We start from the raw sequence: 19,027 nt of genomic DNA, 5'->3' as shown, positions 1-19,027 counted from the left end.
CTTGGAATGAGAGAATGTACAAAAATAAAATGATTATTTAAAGATTTAATGTAAAATATTGACGGATAAGAAAATACACTTACATTACAAATTAAAAACATCTCTCAAACAACCATCAATCAGGAGTGATGTCGATTGGTCCAATAATGAATACATTTTGATGTGGTTTTTATAAAATCTCAATATCAGCAAACAGAATGGAAATGAGGAACTCTGGAAAACAAAAGCACCATCAAGTATAATGGAGGATTGGCTGCCATCTTGTGGTTGTGACCTGCATCTTCACCACGGATAGAAAAATCTGAATTATGAAGAACTGGAATGACTTGACCGGATCTCGTAACGTTAATGACTACGGTATAAATGATTGTTCTTAAAAAAAAAACACTGATTTCCATCTCCTCTATTAGTGTTTGAACATATTGGAGATGAGGAGAAGCTTTTCAAAGACAAGGGCACTTTTATTCCTTTTGCTCGGCTGTCTTCCTGAGCCGATTCTGCAGCAGGTGCACAAACACAGCAATGTTCACAACAAACTGGATTAAGCCAATAGAGGAAATCCCATAGTTCACATAAAGGAAGCCGCCAATGGTTGGCCCGACCGTGCGAAGCAGTGACTGGATGGACGCACACAGTCCCAGCATCGTGCCTGTGTACGAGAGCAAAGTGGGTTCAACAAACAATTGGATTTAAATAATTCAAGTGATCTGCATTTTTAAATTGTATTGTAAAAGCTTACTTTTGTCCTAGTTAACTCTCACAATCTGACATAACGTGGGCCTAAAGTTTAAAGATTATTATCGTTTTATATTATTTAGGTGTTTGTACAGCAATTCTTATTAATTTGATGTAATTTGATATATTCTTAACACTTGATTTAAAGTAAAGGTTATACTTGTTATATTAGCTGTTTTCAGATGCAGTCACATATCAAGTGATCAAAAATGCAGCTTTGTGAAAGAGTACTAGCTGCTGTTGATGTTTGTGCTGTTAATGTTGTGTTGTTGTTGTTAATGTGCTGTGCGAGCAGAAGAGCAGAACGGCTGACCTGTGTCGGAGGAAGGTACGCTCTTGGTGAGCACGCTGTCTGTGATGACGCCGAACACACTGAGAGAAAACATCATCGGGACGACGGTGATGCAGAACTGGAACACATTCTGCATGTTGGCCTGCAGGAAGACAGACAGGACAAAAACTTAGAATTATTTTAAATATGAATACCAATCACTTACGCCTAAAGAACACACAGATTTTCTTTATTGTCAAATGAGTTAAAGAAATACAGGTTTAGAAAGGGAAATTAGTGAAGGAATATAAGTATAACTCTATTAAATAAATGAGGAAGGAAGTTATAAAATAAATGGAAAAACAACAAGTAAAGACAGTTGGACAGAAAAATACAGCACTGTTGAGGTACTTGTTTCATTGAGCTGGAAGAAGAATGGTTCGGTGTGGTACTTTCCAGCTATTCTGTGTTTGTTTATGTGCGTGTTGTGGTGAGAATACCTGAGCCAGTCCCACCAAAGAAGAAACTCCGACAGAAAGCAGCAGCAGAGAGCTCTCAGAATACCTGGATGTGAGCCGACCGATTACTGCTCCCTGAATAACCTGAACGAACATGAATGAATGAATGAATTCACAGTCTAACGTCACCATGAGCTGCACTGAAGCACTGAAAATCATAAGCAAATTGTCTTGTATTTCATTCTGTTTAACACTGACCATTTGGACTATACCAAAATAAGCCATCAGATAGCCATTCTCCGCAGGTTCAAGCTTGAAGAATTCCAATGCAATGATGGAGAACATCACTTGGAAAATCCCTTTATTGGATTATTAGTAAAAAAACAAAAACATTATGACATTCACACAGCCACTGTTTTCTGTTGCACAGCAAGAATGGATATAGTCTCAATTTCTGTATTGAGAAACAAATTTGGATAGAATGTGATAAATGTACTGTGGTAAATAAAAGTGCAGTTGTGTGAAAAGAATGAATTTAACCAAACGTCTTCTCGCATTAACTTTCACCTGATGGCAAACCGGAAATTATCTTCACAAGAAAAGTCGACATCACACCAGGAAACTTCATCAGTCTTGTGATCTCACCCACGCTGAATAGCGACTTGCTTTTGTTCTCACCTGCAGAGAAATTCAAAATGAAGACGTTAAAATACCACGGATGAATGAAAATAGCACTGATGTACAATAACAGGAAACCAAACCTGCCAGATTAGACCATCTCTAATAGGTCCACTAAAACAACACCATCAGAGAAATATGTGAATTGAGGAAACTGATCTCTTAAAACCCCAAACTCAAAAAATCATGTCTGAACTTTCTGTGAACTGGTACAGTAAAATACTGCCATTAGAGCTCTGATTGGCACATTTGTGTTTTTCCAATGGGGAATGAGAACCGCACCAATTTGAACCTCTGAAATAACACATATTGCTCAGTGATTCACAGGTCTCTATCCAGGCTAGGATGGACCAACAAACCACAACACCTTGGGTAACACATCATCAGTGTCACCCGTTGAAATGAAATGTATTGATGTCTGTCACTGCAAATAAAACACTTGTTTTAAACACACACACACTTTGAATATGGTTTTTCCATTTTATCATAAAATTGTGCTTTACACAGTCACACTGCTGCACGGTTAAATTTTTTCCCAATAATCATTAATCCGGACTCCAATTGGGCTTTACTGGATCCTTGTGGGACATGGGGCGGCTTGTATGCAGTGCTCCTCGGCGTGAGTCTTGGCGACGCAACTGAGAGGTTAGAACGGCTCGACATAAGTCCAGACGATAGGTTGCCTTTCTTTGCCCTCTTGGCCGCCTTGTTTCGCTGCCTTGCAACACGGTTGCTCTTTTTGATGTCCGCCAGTTCAATCCCCAGTCTTTCTGTCTCACTTTTGTACATGGTCCTCTCTGCCCTGAGCACCTTGAATCTTTCGTTCTGGTCACGAGATGTCACCTTGCACTGGTGGAACTGCAGCGCGACCTGGGTCATGCTTTGCTTCAGCTCCTCACACACTTGCTGTGTGTTCCTCAGCTCTTCGGTCTGGGCGAGCAGCTCCTTCTGTAAGGTCTCAACCTTCTTGAGGGGCCCGTCTGGGATACGCTTCCGGACGGGCGCTGCGTGAGATTTCTGATGGATTATGAGAATTTTCTTCCCAGTTTGATCCTCGAGAGCGCGACACCTTTTGCTCTCTCTGAACTTCTCCTTCTGTGTGTTGAGCTGTCCCTCATACTTCCGGAGCTCCCGCCTCAGCTCCTCCGCGTCGTTCTCCATGAGGCCCTTCTCCTTCTCCATTCTCTCGTTCTCGAATTTGAGCAGATTGATTTGCGTGCTCTGCGTTCTGCACTGGCTGTCCTTTTTGCTCAGGATCGATTGTTGGCTGGTGAACTTGTTTTGCAACTCCGCGCATTCGTTCTTGCAGCGCTGCCATTTGTCATTCATGCTGTCTCTGTCCTTTATGGCGAGGTCCAGTCTTTCCTTGAGGTTTTGCTGCTCGACCCGCTGGTGGACAGCAGCCTGCCTGACTGAATGCAGCTCCTTCTTGGTGGAATCCAGTTCATCCTTGAGGGCGTTGAGCTGGTTGTGTCCCCTCCTCAGGTCCGTCTCCTGGATCACAAACTTCTTGCCCAACACGGTCAACTCATTCTTGCATTGTATCAGTTGACTCATGGTGTGGTCTCTGTTCTTGATCACTTTGTTGGTTCTTTGCCGCTCTGCCTTGAACTGCTCCATGTCAGTCGTCAAAAACTCAACTTTCTTTTTCAGGATTTCGTTTTCCTTCTCGAGGGCCTTGTTTTTCTTCTGCAGGGCAACATATTCCTGCTCAGCATCAGGAAGGATTGATGACGAGACATAATGGTGATAAGCTGACAGGGGTTCAGCCTTTTGCTCATTCTGGTCACCAAAATGCAATGACTTGGAAATCTCCATCTCTCCTGATGATTACTAACACCTGCTTTCAATCAGATTTAAAATGTTGTGGTTCATTACAAAACAGCTTGTCTTATTGGAATAGGATTGAAAAAGAATCATATTATGACATCTTAACATTCCAGCAGGATGTGATGTTGAGGAATACAAACATTCTACAGCTGAGTGGAACATTCTATTTTGAATAATGCAAATGTCTCAATGTGTTCCATAAATAACACTAGGCTTTCTACTATAATAGCCTATATCTCACTTGCTGACAGATAAATAAGAATTGCATCCATTTTCCCCATAGACAATAATGTCATCCGACATTGTATCCCAGTTAAAGCACATGCTTGGATTGGCATGAGACTCTCCTATGTTGAATCATCGATGCAAAAGATGTGTTGCAACTGCGTTAGGAAAAATCTGATTCTTTCATGAAAATAATTCTTACTGTCTGTGTTGGTTGGGGCTTGAACTTTGGTGGTTTTGGGGACAAACTTTAAAACCAACAGTAAGCTGAAGGCACTCCCCACAGCGCCAACACATGCAGTAAATGTCTCCCTGGGAAACACAAAGTAAAAGCAGTGTTAGGTGGAAATATATTTCTATTATTATTTTATTTATATGACTCCTTTTTTAAATAAACAACTGCCTGACATAAGCCCATACCTCAATCTAGACACTCAGCACTGTGACACTCACCCATAGTGTGTGTTAAGATGGCCGCCCAACGTGGAGCCGGTAATCATACCGACGCCAAAACACAGACCAAGTTTGGACAAAGCATCTGCCCGTTTGTCAGGGTCTGAGAGGTCTGCAACAACCATCTGAGATGCTGCAGAAAGGGAAAAACATTTTTAAATTAAGTCACTGTGGAGATATTTTAAGGATGATAAATTGGGTCATACAGTAGAGTGGTGCTCACTTGATATCACCAAATTTTTTGTAAACTCTTAAGGAATATGGATATGATCACAATATGAAATGTTTCCTAACTGAGTGGTTTTAGTGGTAATGTGCTTATTACTGCTTATCAGTTGATACAAAATTCAAATCAATTTTTTCTACATACAGTGGGGAAAACATTTATTTTTCTTTATTGCTGTGCATGATAGCTTACTAAGCAGAAGTAGTATATGAGGATAAATGATCAGGGGGAAAGATACATGACATTTTGAGAAACAATTTGCAATATTGCAAGTTATAATATTTCAAGAAACAAGTTGGAATATTCAGAGAATATTCTTGACAAAATTATAAATATATGTATATATATATATATATATATATATATATATATACGGTATATATAAATACAGTAGGCCTATATACAGTATTTTGCGAAAATGTGTTGTGTTGACTCAATCTCTTTAATAAAAAAAAGTTGAGTGATTAACTCAAGCCAAATAATAATCAACATTGGAATTTAAAAATGTGCAGTGAGGAGGATTTTAGATGTGCGGTGCTTACAAGGTAAGACATGCATGAAGACTGTGGGGAGTTTGTGGATGAACAGCATGGCGGGATTGTCTGCTATGGCCAGGAGCAGAAAGAAAACAACTGTAGATGAACAAGCCAGAGACAAGGCTGCTCGTGCCCCAAAGAGATCTGCAAACCTGCCGACAACAACACAAGACCAGATACCACAAGCTTTCAAACAGAGTGTCGGCCACTGATTCTGGCTACACAGCAGCCTCTGTGATACATTGAGAATAAGATGTCTGTGAAATAAGCTGTTTTGTTTTGTTATAATTAAATATTGCCTTGTTCCTACCTTCCAAACATTGGACCCCCAAACAGCTGGATTACACCTACCATGGTTTGCAAATAACCAAACCACAAGGTGTCGAAGCCAAGTTTCTTTGCCAGGTACTATAGGGACATGATGAAAATACATAGTTTATTTCACACAGTCATAGAGCATGTTCACAATCTCTGTGTAGCATTAATCTTGTGGTGTAATCAGTGTGTCTTTGACAAATGTGACTTTTAGCCTTATTTGATGAAGGCGGTGGCTAGGGTAGTGGTGGAGGCATTTTGCAGCAAACATTTATATTACTCTGCCCTTTTTTATAGTGTAAGTTGTTCTGTGTCAAAAGCTGTTCAAGCGTACATCTAATGCATAGATCCACTGTATATAGGCTTTATATGATTGTTTTATGTTTATTGCAATTTGGTCGGCACTAACAAACGTTTCCTTCAGTTTATTTGTTTACATTATTACATGTCATATACTTAGCCACAGTTCCTTGCAGCTTCTAGTTCGAACAGTCCAACCCAAAAACAATACACCACATGAATGTGTCCATTCATTCAAGCCACTTTTAAATGGCAATGTATGATTTATGGCTATTATATATAAATAAATGGACTTGAGTTGAGAAGCTAGCTATGTGATTATGATAAGCTACCAAACATTACGTAAGTAGTGCTACAACAAACATTATTTCCACCAAAAAATCAAATCAATAAAGACAAAATGGTTGTAACAGTGTTTAAATCTTTAAATACATGGTAATAGGCTGATTAATTTCCCCTGATGACCATTCATAAAAGTAACAAAAGCTGAGATCTTAAATTGCTTGTTTTCAAGTAGGCTATGAACCCAATTGATATTTCAGTTACTACAGAGAGAGGATCTGTTCTGCTTTCTTAGTAGGCCTAAATTTGTAAATAGGTAATATTTTTAATAAAGGACTTTTGCAAATAATTGAGTAATTTCTCCCATGTGTTATCCTATTTTTATTTTGTTTTACTTTTGTAAATGATCTGAATACTTCCTGCACACTTCCTTACAATACTGTTATGTAACATGCAAGCTAAGCTATAACAATTACACAAACAATATCTGCAATGATGAACACTAACTATAACTTATTAGATAAATTAGAGTGCACTTTGCTGACAGTAGCCTTAGTTGGTGGACTTTATTCAAATACATTTCTGATAGCAGGACTTTTACTAGTCATAGGCCTTTACACTAACTTGTTGCACCACTGCAGTGCTAACACGCCAGATGTGGGGTCGCTGCTGTGATTAGTGTAATAGTAGAAAAGACACATACACATATAATACAGATGTATGGTCAATCCTACACCAATAATAACAAATGGTCATCTGCCGTCACTTATCACAATATCCGGGATTAAATATTCAAGCGATTATATGCTTCACGGGAGGCACGAAAATATTGGTTTCCAGCTCGGAGTTTGACAGGTCATAGCCTACTTACCGGTGTTACAGAAAACTGTAAAAACATCCATGTTATATCCAAAGCAGCAATAAGGTAAACGATGTATATTATCTTCCTCCTCCGTCGTTGCTCTGCGACGTTAGCCGGAGACGAGTTTTCCTCGGTTGTCTCCCCTTCTGGAGTCATGTTCTTGTCGGAAAAACACCTGGACAACCCGGTAAATGTGTCTCACCGAGCTGCAGAGGGTTGGTTCAAACCTTTCTTTATAGGTCCATGGTTCAAACCCGCTGGGAATCAATTGCGATGAAAATTGCCCGTCGGCTTGGTGAACTTTCACATAAACAGGCTAACCTCACGTTGTTGTACTTTGGAGCTCAGCTAACAAGGAGGCGTTACCAAGGAACATGTTAGCTAGTTACATACAATGTAAATACATAATGGATCAACTGGAGTGTTGGGTTTCAATGCCATGGTAAAGCTATCCTCAGTTCAAGTCTTTTCGTATTCACGGAACCGTAATTAAACGAGCCGAGCCAACATGAACGTCTCATAAATAAAAACCAACAAGATGTGTTCTATAATGATGCATTTATGAACTCCTAATAACATCGTAATTCGGAGCCATTTATTGAATGTCGGTTTTTACAAGTCCTGCCAAATTTGAAGTTTTTTTTATGAAAATGATGTGCCTTCAATTTACTTTTAGCTATTTTAATATTAGCTTTCAGGCACACATACATAATAAAATAATATTTAAATCACTAAAGGGAATGAACCTGAGGGCATTTTGTTGTTTCATTTATAAAGTGCCACTTGAATTAAGTTCTTCCAATGTTAGTGCATTATGCAATCTATCTTAAGGGCTATAGAGACTGGCTGGTGAAATCTGACATGCCGGACCGGCTGATAAACTGTGTTATAAATTTGTCAGCGCACAGTGTTAGCCTATACTGTTTGATCAGAAAAGCTTGAGGCTTTTACATCTATTTTTACAATGTGTTATTTATACTTAAATTAAGAAAAGCATCTGGCATCCCTCACTAGATAGATACAAAAAAATAAATAAAGAGGAATTTTATTTTGAAGCTGACTAACAGCGCCTTTAAGGTTCTTATTTTGAAGTCCACGATAGCCCTCCCCTCGGAAGTACGCTCCATCATTTCATCCTGTGTGTGTGTAGTTTGTGAGCGGTGGGTTGGCAGTGTCAGATGAGGATCTCGGCTCATCATTTAGAGTAGATCTCCCCGTTTTTTAGTTTTTTATTTTGTGTGGCATGTAGATATGATAGCGCACACGGACACGGTGACAATGCAGAACCTCACTCCCCGTGTTTACTGGGCTCAGCGTCACGGAGAGATTTATCTGCGCGTGGAACTGAGCGACGCCAAGGTAGGACCTTTATGTCTATACCACAACATCCTCCAGCTGCTCCCAGTCTAATCTCACACAGACCTGTCGTTTACTACTGCGGTTATGTATTTAAAAACTCTATATCCTTCATGCTGTGGGTTGTTGGTGACATTTTAGCTAGATAGCGCATGTTTTTTTCTAGCTATATCAGCTTCACTTTAAGCTAAGTGATCACTGATGGTGTACACTTGTAAAAATGGATAAATTGACCACTAACGTTAATTTGTGATGTAAAAAGGAAATTACAATTTTAAAAAAATGTGCACCTTGTTCAGGAATGTAGGCCTATGCTAAATAACACCATACCCGCCTCAATGATTTCTGAACAAGTTGAGGGCTACAGCTGTAAATGATAGCTCCAGTCCAGTTTGTCTTCCATGTTTTGTGGCTTGACTTGGGATTCTCCACTCTAAAACAAATACAGTCTGACATCACCATCAGGGAGAAGCATGGGGAGAAGTAGTCAAGTTACCAAGCCCAGCTGTACACACAACACATTGGTGTTAACCTTCTCGCCCTGTATCAGGAATGATTAAGTTTGGGTGGGTTTTGTCTTCACCTGACACCTGTAGTTTTCCTCTGGCAGGCTTTTGTGTTTGCTTTGCTAACATGAAATAAAAGTTATTTTCACGGACGTTTCCAGGTTCCTTTATCCTCGTCCAGCATCTGGTAGACTAGTGTCTCATTAAAGATGCATGGCTTCTTAATGGCTGCTCTGCATCCTGTTGAGCCTGTAAGGAGAGTGGTGTGGGTAATGATAGCTGAAAAATGCTGACAGAAGAACTCCTGTCATGTTGCAAATGGTAACAGCCCATTAATGATGATAGACGATTCATGAATCAACTTCCCTTTGTTTCAGCAAAAACTGAACATAACTCTCACGATTGAAGAATGTATTGCTGGGTTGTTGTTATGTTTGGTAATATTATCTTAAGCAAGGTAATAAACGATAATCTGTTGATAGTCTGTAAAAGAAATTCAGACCAAAACCAGCAAACTGCTCCTACGACCTAATGTGGATTAAATTGCTGCTGAAAGTAGCCCCCAACAAATGCTCTATATACTCCTATTTGAGTTACATTTGCTAAAAACTAGAGCCAGCAGCTGTTTAAGGACATTTTTAAGAATTAAACATTATATGTTTAGCCTGTACTTATTAAGAGAATACATATTTGGTTTTGGTATATTTCATGAGAATTTGCTGAAAGTAAGAAACATATATAGTATCACCAGACCCATCCTTTCATTTCCACCTCATAATTAGGTCTGTTATGTGCGTCGGTTGTAATGGCTGCCTTTGTGTTTTTCAGAATCTCAACATCAGCCTGCAGGAAAACAACACACTTCAGTTCACAGGTTTGTTTTCACATTGGTGATACATGTTGATAAGAGTCATTCAAAATGAGTTGCATAGTGAGAATAAAAATAAATAAAAAAGTAAAATATTCCACTGACCGTCACATTACTGAGTGAGAATGTCTGTTTTGATGGCAATTTCTGCTTGAAACAAAATTTAAACCCTAATATCGTTGTAACATAATTTAATCTTGATATTGTTCCACAGCCCAGGGACATGGAGCTAAAGGAGATAATGAATACACGTTCAATTTGGAGTTCCTGGACCCTGTTAGACCTGAGGTATTGATCTTTTATTCCTCCATTACTAATTAGTGGGAAAATCACATGTTTTATTGAAATGTATTGTTTTTGCTTCATTCGAATATGACTTAAATTTTTCCAAAAGGAATAAATGAAACGCCAGAGTGCAGATGGTCATTGATTGTGTCAACAGTTTGGCGTAGTTGCAGTCTAGATTAATAGCTGGTACTAGGACAAAAAGCTGCAGCTTTTTCTTTTAGCCCTCAATTTAAATGCCATATTTTGGTCTTTGTAGAGTGATGTAAGATAAGACATGTGTCATCTGTTTTTTCATTAGTTAAAAGTTATACATGTCACACAGGCCTTAAACCATTCAAGGATATTGACGGTAAGTAACAGATAAAATGGACTTGAGTTACAGTCCTCCCAGAAGAACAAACTGTTCACTTATCAGCTGCTCTACTGCTATACAATTAAATCGCCTTATGTGTCTCTCATTGAATAAAACCTATATCATTTTTCTAATCCTGTTGTTTCAGATCAAGCACAGATCCACCCAGCGTCAGGTGGACATCAGGGTGAAGAAGCAGGAGGAGCGCTGGTGGGACCGGCTCACGCTGCAGGAGAAGAAGCCTCTGTTTCTGGCTCCTGACTTCGACCGCTGGCTGGACGAGTCAGACGCAGAGATGGAGCTTCAGGCTAAGGTGGGAGCGACTAAGAATATGTCCACTATTGAAGAGAAAGTAAAGCCATGGTAAAGGCTTTTCACTGTTAAAGCTCCCATATTATACACTTTTCGGTACTATTATACACCATATTATATGGTCTTAGTGGTCCCTAATACGTTTTTCTTTAATTGTTTGCTGAAAAAAACTTTCAGATAATTTATTGTACTATGCTGATGTTCAGCTAATCTCACAATCGCCTATTTTTTAAAAAGAGCTGCAGCTCCCCTCGTAAATATACAATCTTTGAGCTGCCCCCGCCCCCTGTCCGGAAGCGAAGCCAGATACGCCTCGCCCTCTGTCTGTCAGGGCCGTGGACCAATAAGAAATAGGGGTGTGGGCTGCACAGTGGAAGCTTCTGGCTTTCCAGTTTGTGAGGTCAGAAAAGGGGAAAATTCTGACTGGAGTATATTGGGGGGGAGGGGTGGGGGTTTCAGAAAGGGGGAGAGTGAGAACAGGAGAGATTGTTATTTTTTAAAATATTTTGGCAGTCCCTAGGCACACCGTGGACCCATGGATATGTTAGAACACATTTAAAAAGTGCATTTAGCATAATATGTGACCTTTAAGGCGAACCTGGCACGAGTCTGTTGTGAAGGCAAATTTACTACAAAATGTTGTCTGTGTGGGCGCAAACAGGTTATATGTTCGTTTTTTGGCAGCCATGGGACAGTTTCTTTTTGATTTTGAGTTAGCAGTCATATAAATGTATCCCTGATGAAACGGTGACTTGAACCTTTTCTGATTCATAACTTTTTTAAATCCTGAAACAGAATAAATAAGTCAACGTCTGGACATAATGACAAATGTATATCTATATATCTATATATATATATATATATATATATATATATATATAAAACAATGCACAGCATGTTTGGTATTTTCAAAGTGAGATGCTGATGGAGTGTTTCCTTTCAGGAGGAGGAGAAGATAAACAGGATCAGCGTGGAGTCGAGAGTTCGTAAAGACCGTGAGTCACACTGAGCTCAAACGTCACAAAATCACAGAAGTCTTTCTTTCAAAGGTTTTTTTATTAAATGTTAATAATAACAAAATTGTAGCACATAGAGTACACATTTTTTCCCCTTTTTCTCCCGAACATACCCCACCCACATCCCACCCTCACACCCAACAACACAAAACACACACCGCAAGAAACAAAAACAAACAATCAACCAATATGAAAAAAAAAAAAAAAAAAAAAAAAACACACAAAGAAATAAAATTGAATCAAATAAAAAGGGGGGGGGTAGCTACTCTTCAATTAATGTGGTCGGTTTCTTAAAATAGTCTAGGAAGGGGACAGAAGTCTTTCTAAATGTGTCTTTACTGTCCATCTTGTAGGAGGAGATTTAGTGGTGTTCGTTTGTGTTATATCAAGTCATTTTCTTTTATTTCCTCAGCTTACCTCGGGCTGAAGAAAGGCTACTTGTTTATGTACAACCTGGTGCAGTTTCTGGGATTCTCCTGGATCTTTGTCAACATGACTGTTCGACTCTTCATTCTTGGTCAAGGTTTGTGAAAAGAGTTGCCTGCAATCAGTAATGTGATAAGCCAAAGTAAATAATGGAACTTGTCTTGTTAATTGCAGGTTTATGAAAAAAAAACATGTCCCATAATTGCTCAGTTAGCCTCCTTACATCTCCAAGTGTTTCTCTTAACACACAGTATTTGCATCATATATCTTCTGACAATGTTTTGGTCTTGAACGCATCAAAAGTTCCAACAGATTCTGTGTTAACAGTGTACACCTGTGATGCGTTTAAAGGATAATTCCATTGTATAACAGCTTGTATATGCAGTTTTGTCTGTCATTTCTGTCAGCCAAGCTAAGCATTGTATACAAAGAAATATATATTAATCCCTCATTGCAAATTGTGCACACAAATATGCTACGTATTGTGAGTCAACGTTGAAGCAGAGAATCTGTAAAATTGAGGACCACTTATCTTTACTTACATACAACTGTGGTATTCCTAACACTACTCTACCATTTCCAGATTAACACTGAACATTTAAGGACGGATTTCCTCCCTTGCTGGCAGCATCTTTTTTCTGTACATTTCAGTATCAGATGTTCGAGATATATCCAGTCCAGTTTCAGTTTTAACCACACTATTGTCAGTTCAATTGCTTTATTCGGTGCATCACACAAATCCTACCAAAAAAAAACACTTTACTTCAAACAGTAAAGCATAGAGTAAAGCATAATTTAAACTAAAACGATTGTTCTCCCATAATAGCTCTTTAAAATGAAAGGACTCAATAATTAATTACTGGAGGACAACAGTTTTTAGCTGAACATAACAGGTACGAACCAATTAGCATAACTGTGCCCTAAACTAAAAGAAATGGGACATCCAAAAAGAGAGGTCTGTGTTTTTGTTTGTGAGGAGCTATTCAGAGCAGCATATTTGAATAGGAACAGGAACACGGTCCCACAGCAGGGATTTTTGTTTTGCAAATGATGAGGGTTATGGTGGATAGTGGCTTCAGACAATGTTTAATTATGTGTTTATTTGTTTCGCCCTCTGCAGATTCATTCTACGATACCTTCCACACCACGGCTGATATGATGTATTTCTGTCAGATGATGGCCGTGCTCGAGGTCATTAATCCCTTGTTGGGTCTGGTTAAAACTGGATTTTTTCCTGCCATGATACAGGTGAGACGGGGACGACAGTCATTTATCATTTTAATTTTGATTTCTTTATTTAACCTTTATTTTACCAGGCCCTAAACTAACTGAACTTTGAAATCAAGCCGTTCGCTATCCCTCCCATTGTCTTTAATCTGAGACCCCTCCCCTATACGTCTGTGTTGTTGCAGTTGGCAGGGAGGAACGTCATTCTGTTTGTCATCTTCGGCAGTCTGGAAGACATGCAGAACAAACCTGTTGTGTTCTTCGTGTTCTACCTGTGGAGCACCATCGAGATCTTCAGGTCAGCTCAGATTCTCTCTCTCTCTCTCTCTCTCTCTCTCTCTCTCTCTCTCTCTCTCTCTCTCTCTCTCTCTCTCTCTCCTCTCTCTCTCTCTCTCTCTCTCTCTCTCTCTCTCTCTCTCTCTCTCTCTCTCTCTCTCTCTCTCTCTCTCTCTCTCTCTCTCTCTCTCTCTCTCTCTCTCTCTCTCTCTCTCTCTCTCTCTCTCTCTCTCTCTCTCTCTCTCTCTCTCTCTCTCTCTCTCTCTGTGTGTGTGTGTTGTCCTGCTGTTGTATCAGCTCTTCCTTTCTCTACAACAGATATCCGTTCTACATGCTAGCCTGCATCGGCAACGAGTGGAAGCTGTTAACGTGGCTGAGATACAGCCTCTGGATCCCTCTGTACCCGTTGGGAGTTGTGGCTGAAGGTTAGTTGGGGTTAAAGCTATAGTGCGTAACTTCTGTCGCCCCTATGAGGAATTCTGAGTAAATAATTCCAAAACACTGTCGGCACATCCACATGAGGTAAGCCTTTGGTGATTGCGCATGCATTTTATACCTTCAAGTGTACGTTCAGGTGTTTTCAGTAGAATCAACAACTGGAACATTTATTTGGCGCTTCTTGGGATTTTTCTGAGCTCATGCACCAGTGTCACAGGGTGACACGCTGCCATACTGAGAAATACAGAGAGAGCTTTGTGGAACTGATAGGCTCAATTAATTTGGTTTCAACTTGTTTGGGGATGGCTTGAATGTAAGCAAATTTCATTTATATGAAAAAGTTTCGCACCATAGCTTTAATGTGTTATGTGTACTCATTTTGGGTCTAGTCATGTACAGTGTAAGGGTGTTACACATGTTGTTAGTGGCTGCTGACAGATGGTGAGTTCTTCTTTGCTTGTTTCCAGCGGTGGCTGTGATCCAGTCCCTGCCCATCTTTGATGAGACGCGTCTGTTCAGCATCCCTCTGCCCGCCATGCTGGGACACTCTTTAAGCTTCTCCTACACTCTGCAGCTCTACCTGGTCCTCATGTTCCTGGGTGAGACATCCACAAACACACTGCCGTCCTGAAACTAGCATTACATCCACAGTTTTTAATTAAATCAAGTTATTGATGCTGTGAGGCTGTCCTCATGGTTTGTCACAGCTAGTATGTTGTTGCCTCTTGTCTAATCTTCAGTGGGAATGAAGATCATTTTAGGTCATCAATCTGTTGTTTATTCTTCATTAGGTCATTTTAATGTCTGAGACACAACAAAATATGCTGATTACCAGTGCAGCAGATGTTGTCGTGTGTGTAGTTTAGTTTTATTTGACCACCTTTTGGTATAATCATTTGTTCATTCATTCAAACTTTATTTAAACACGATAGATCATTGAGAACACTCATTTACAATGATGTCAGTTCAATTTACAAGTATTCAATTTCTATTCATTAATGAAATTGTGATTATATTTGGTCATAGTTTTTAGTCTCTTGTAGATTAGCTAGTCTTTGAACTCAACACTGACTGAGGTTCACCTATCCTCCCCAGGACTCTTCATCAATTTCCGACACCTGTACAAGCAGAGGAGGAGACGATACCGCTCCATGAAAAGGAAAGTCCAGTAACTGATCAGAACCTTTATTTTGCACACCGTCTGAACTGCCGTCCACTTAAAGATAAAGCAGCAGTTTTCTTTTCCTCTGATTGCCTTTTTTCCCCCATCATCCTATACACACACACACACACACACACACACACACACACACACTCACACTCTGACCTGATGTTGGAGTAATGGTTACCTTATTCCTCCGGCGGGTGAACTGTGAACTTTCTCCAGACCAGACCCTGTAAATCCCACTGTACCAGATGGACAACTCATTGATAAAACCAGACGTCACCTGAAAACACTGTTGATCCAGTGCTTTGCTACTGTGAGTCTGAGTTGTGATCACAAAATATCCATATTTATTAAGATTTCTGTCCTCGTCTGCAATCACTGTCCCAATGTTGTGTTTTTCCTGATTACTTCTGTTGAAATAACAGAAACATTCTATTTATTTTGCTGTTCACCTTCTTGTTGGGCAAACACAGTCATTTGTTTTAGAGTTGGAAATAAAAGAGTGCTTTAGGAAAAACAATTTCTATGTACAAAATCACTGCAATGGAGCCATTATTTTTACTTTATTTTTTATCTTCTACATTATTTATAAAAATGTTGTCCTTATTGTGCAGAAATGATATTTTTACCCTGTTAAAATGTGTTTTAATGGTGCTTTATGGTATTAACCCTTTAACTTCAAACCTCAGACCCTTCACAGTCGACATTTGCAAACCAGTTCAGTTATTTTGTTACAGTACAGTACAGCTTTGATGCACTCTCTACTACGGTATCAAGGCTCTGGACTCTGATATCGAAACTCGTCACCTACGTCATACTACGAAAACCCGTCAGCATTGATGTAAAGTTCAAGCTTAAAGGTGAAGTAAGCGGTTTATTTATGTTAACATAAGTGTTAAATCGCTCTTTATTCATACAGTGATCACGTTCATAATGTGCGCATTTCATAAAGCCGATTTCTCAGTCAGCTGCCCTGCATGTAATTGGCTAATAAACTTTTCGGGGGATCCCGAAATTAATATCCAATCACAAGAGAGAACGCTACAAACCGACAGCCGTCTCACTCATGGTCTCACTGCCGGTGCACGCCAGAGCAACAGATGGGTGAATGTTTATGCGCCTACAATGGCGGAGCAGATAAAAATCCTTCCCAATGTCGGTTTTGATGGTTTTTAATCATGTTTTTTTTCACACTTATGGATCTGAGATGATGCTAGATAACTCGCTGCTTGAAGACCGCAGTGCATTAATATGGTGACGTAGGGACGAGCGATGGGACTGCTAACTGCAGTAACTGACAGGAAGTTAGCTATAAGAACCATTCCGCTTACAGCACCTTTAAACACAACTTTTAATCAAATCGACAGAGGGATTACATCAGATTAATTTTCAGTTAAAACACTGTGGCTATTAACAGTATTAACTGTTGGTTTTGTTGTTTGCAGACGTGCACTGAGCCTTGGATGAAGCTGTTAATCATCCACTGCTTTCAATATAAACAAATGAATGCAAATGACTGTTGTGGGAAATACGCTGACACAACAAACACTACTTTACTATTGACCTGTGCATAACTCTTATTAGCTCCTGCTTATACCTCAGTCATGACTTTAACAAACACATCAATGCATCAATATTTTTAGATTCAACAATATGTATATGATTCTAAAATGGGCTATTCTGTAAAATGAATACTTTTTTTGTTCAAGTTTTTAGAATTGTCTTTATTTGTTTTATATTTATTTGTGTTTTGCTGAGGTTTTAATTGAACCTACAGGCAGGAAACTCGATCCTCGGAAAACGAATGCTGTGGTTGATTTGAAGTCACAATGATGGTTTCCTGACAAAAATAAACATCAGAGTTCCTATTTTGCAGATGGGTTTCTTTTTCCCCTATAATTTCCCAATTACTATTGTGTAAAAAATAGTTTTTTTGTGTTTTTAAATAAAATACTTTATATTGATGCATTAGGGACAGATGAGGTTATGAGGGAAATGCCATGCATCAAAGCTCAATTTTCAGGGACATTGCAGTTATTTAGTAGGCCTAACCACTAAACCAACAGCACACTTAAATACAGGTAAGTTTTACAAGATTGTGTGCTGAGTTTGATCGTCAGCACGGTTCGTAGTTAGAAGTGATCTTCTGGTGGTCTATTAAGAAAAAGAAACATGCACAGCAACTCTTGAGGAAGACCCCGTGAGGGGGAACAGACTGTAGGAAAGGCCTGTATATTTCTATTACTTTAAAAGGTTTTGGCGTCACCTACTGTCAAAGTGCTGTCCTTTGTGTTGCTTAGTTTCTGATAGAATGTCTGAGAATGAACGGCCAATCAGTGAAAAATAATTTAGTCACCTTTGATTTATCATTGTTGTCATTATTCACTATTAAATAAACTTGATTTAACATATAAACTAATTATTTTCACTAACACTGAACCAAGTGACACCAAACAGCCATATCATATAAGGACAAACCCTTGCAAACACATGTGACCATTGATACGGTTCTGTAAGTAAATATGTCCCTGCTAAACCAGAAAGCACTTGACATGTTAGGCTGTTTGGTTAGGAAAATTAAATCAATATGCTCGACACTCCTTAAATGAAGCTACACACCTGACCACACCAAGCAAACTTGTCCACCTCCAAAAACTGTACTTCCATACTATTAAGTACGCAAGAAAAATAATAAGGATGTCCCAATCATACATGCATGTCAAATGCAGTATGCCACAAATACGAAGGTGTCCTAATATATCAAATTACATTTTCAATTTTTGTAAGTATGCAAACCAGCACTTTAGTAGGCTATGAAGTATAGTACGAACATAAAAAAAGTAACCTGTGTAATTTGGAACGTCATGGGGCACATCAATTTGAATGTTGGTGTATTGATACAGCGTTAAGTGTGAAAGGGAAGGTGAGAGGTGTGTGGCTCCTAATCCTCTTAGTAGCATTATGCTGAGCCTCGTTCGAGCCCTGACATGCGGTGAGACCTTGTAGCTCCCCAAAACCCGGAGTCAGCATCCCTGCGTCCGTTACGCGCAACTGGAGGGACGGTCCGCAGCGGCGAGTGGTCGAACAGCCGGTGGTAGCCTACAGGTAAGACCCGCACCCACACTTATCTGTTTTCTGGTTACAATCGTCTCTTTTTAATTTTTATATGGTAAAGGAATATATATATATATCTTTTTTGCGTTTATTACATGCGTGATAATCCGTGCTGGCCTCAATTAATTCACAATTAAACCTCAACACGCCCTTTTCTAATGCAACATTTTGGGATTGTATTAACACTTAGAGACCTTTAAGAACCTTGAGGAGTGTTAATTATTATTTCATAACTGATCATGTATTGCATGCGCGCATTTCATCACGTTGGTTGTGTCCATGTTTGACGCTAAATAACCTATTAAATAATCCGAGGCAATTAGGAATCAGTGACTGTATATTGATGACAATCGGCTTTTTCTTGACGTTTTATTATGTTTAACGAGTTTTCACTGGATTGTTTTCTGTGCGAAGCTAAAGCCTGTGTGATTATGTAGCCATAGTAACAGGTGGCTGTCTGCATCCCCATCCCCATCACCCTCCACCAGACACACACACATTTTTCTTCA

At 39.3% G+C, this 19,027-nt stretch overlaps 2 protein-coding genes across 2 annotated transcripts; one reads left to right on the top strand and one right to left on the bottom strand.

Annotated features, from left to right (window-relative positions):
- Positions 1 to 68: 68 nt before the first annotated feature.
- Positions 69 to 7,644, bottom strand: slc67a1 (solute carrier family 67 member 1). The gene is made up of 10 exons (XM_080027384.1): positions 7,181 to 7,644; positions 5,723 to 5,820; positions 5,419 to 5,564; positions 4,651 to 4,783; positions 4,400 to 4,509; positions 2,032 to 2,142; positions 1,723 to 1,823; positions 1,507 to 1,608; positions 1,049 to 1,169; positions 69 to 649 (listed from the first exon to the last, which is right to left on the bottom strand). Exons 1-10 carry the CDS (start codon positions 7,325 to 7,327, stop codon positions 462 to 464), a joined length of 1,257 nt encoding a protein of 418 aa, XP_079883510.1. The 5' UTR covers positions 7,328 to 7,644; the 3' UTR covers positions 69 to 461.
- Positions 7,645 to 8,340: 696 nt separating this feature from the next.
- LOC307254617 (very-long-chain (3R)-3-hydroxyacyl-CoA dehydratase-like) lies at positions 8,341 to 16,228 on the top strand. The gene is made up of 11 exons (XM_080033069.1): positions 8,341 to 8,530; positions 9,862 to 9,907; positions 10,116 to 10,189; positions 10,690 to 10,854; positions 11,797 to 11,848; positions 12,282 to 12,392; positions 13,416 to 13,543; positions 13,708 to 13,820; positions 14,117 to 14,223; positions 14,704 to 14,835; positions 15,332 to 16,228. Exons 1-11 carry the CDS (start codon positions 8,423 to 8,425, stop codon positions 15,406 to 15,408), a joined length of 1,113 nt encoding a protein of 370 aa, XP_079889195.1. The 5' UTR covers positions 8,341 to 8,422; the 3' UTR covers positions 15,409 to 16,228.
- Positions 16,229 to 19,027: the final 2,799 nt, after the last annotated feature.

This window comes from Ammodytes marinus, assembly GCF_949987685.1.
Source record: "Ammodytes marinus genome assembly, chromosome: 1".
Lineage (NCBI taxonomy): Eukaryota > Metazoa > Chordata > Actinopteri > Uranoscopiformes > Ammodytidae > Ammodytes > Ammodytes marinus.
This window is presented reverse-complemented; position numbering and strand designations above follow the sequence as displayed.

Excerpts from the sequence above, each read along its gene's own strand:
- slc67a1 (XM_080027384.1), bottom strand. The coding sequence starts at position 7,327 with ATGACTCCAGAAGGGGAGACAACCGAGGAAAACTCGTCTCCGGCTAAC. Across the intron at positions 4,784-5,418 it reads CTTCATGCATGTCTTACCTT|CATCTCAGATGGTTGTTGCA; the intron begins GTAAGCACCGCA and ends CCCTTTCTGCAG. Across the intron at positions 2,143-4,399 it reads AGCCCCAACCAACACAGACA|GTGAGAACAAAAGCAAGTCG; the intron begins GTAAGAATTATT and ends ATTTCTCTGCAG.
- LOC307254617 (XM_080033069.1), top strand. The coding sequence starts at position 8,423 with ATGATAGCGCACACGGACACGGTGACAATGCAGAACCTCACTCCCCGT. Across the intron at positions 9,908-10,115 it reads CAACACACTTCAGTTCACAG|CCCAGGGACATGGAGCTAAA; the intron begins GTTTGTTTTCAC and ends ATTGTTCCACAG. Across the intron at positions 10,855-11,796 it reads AGATGGAGCTTCAGGCTAAG|GAGGAGGAGAAGATAAACAG; the intron begins GTGGGAGCGACT and ends GTTTCCTTTCAG.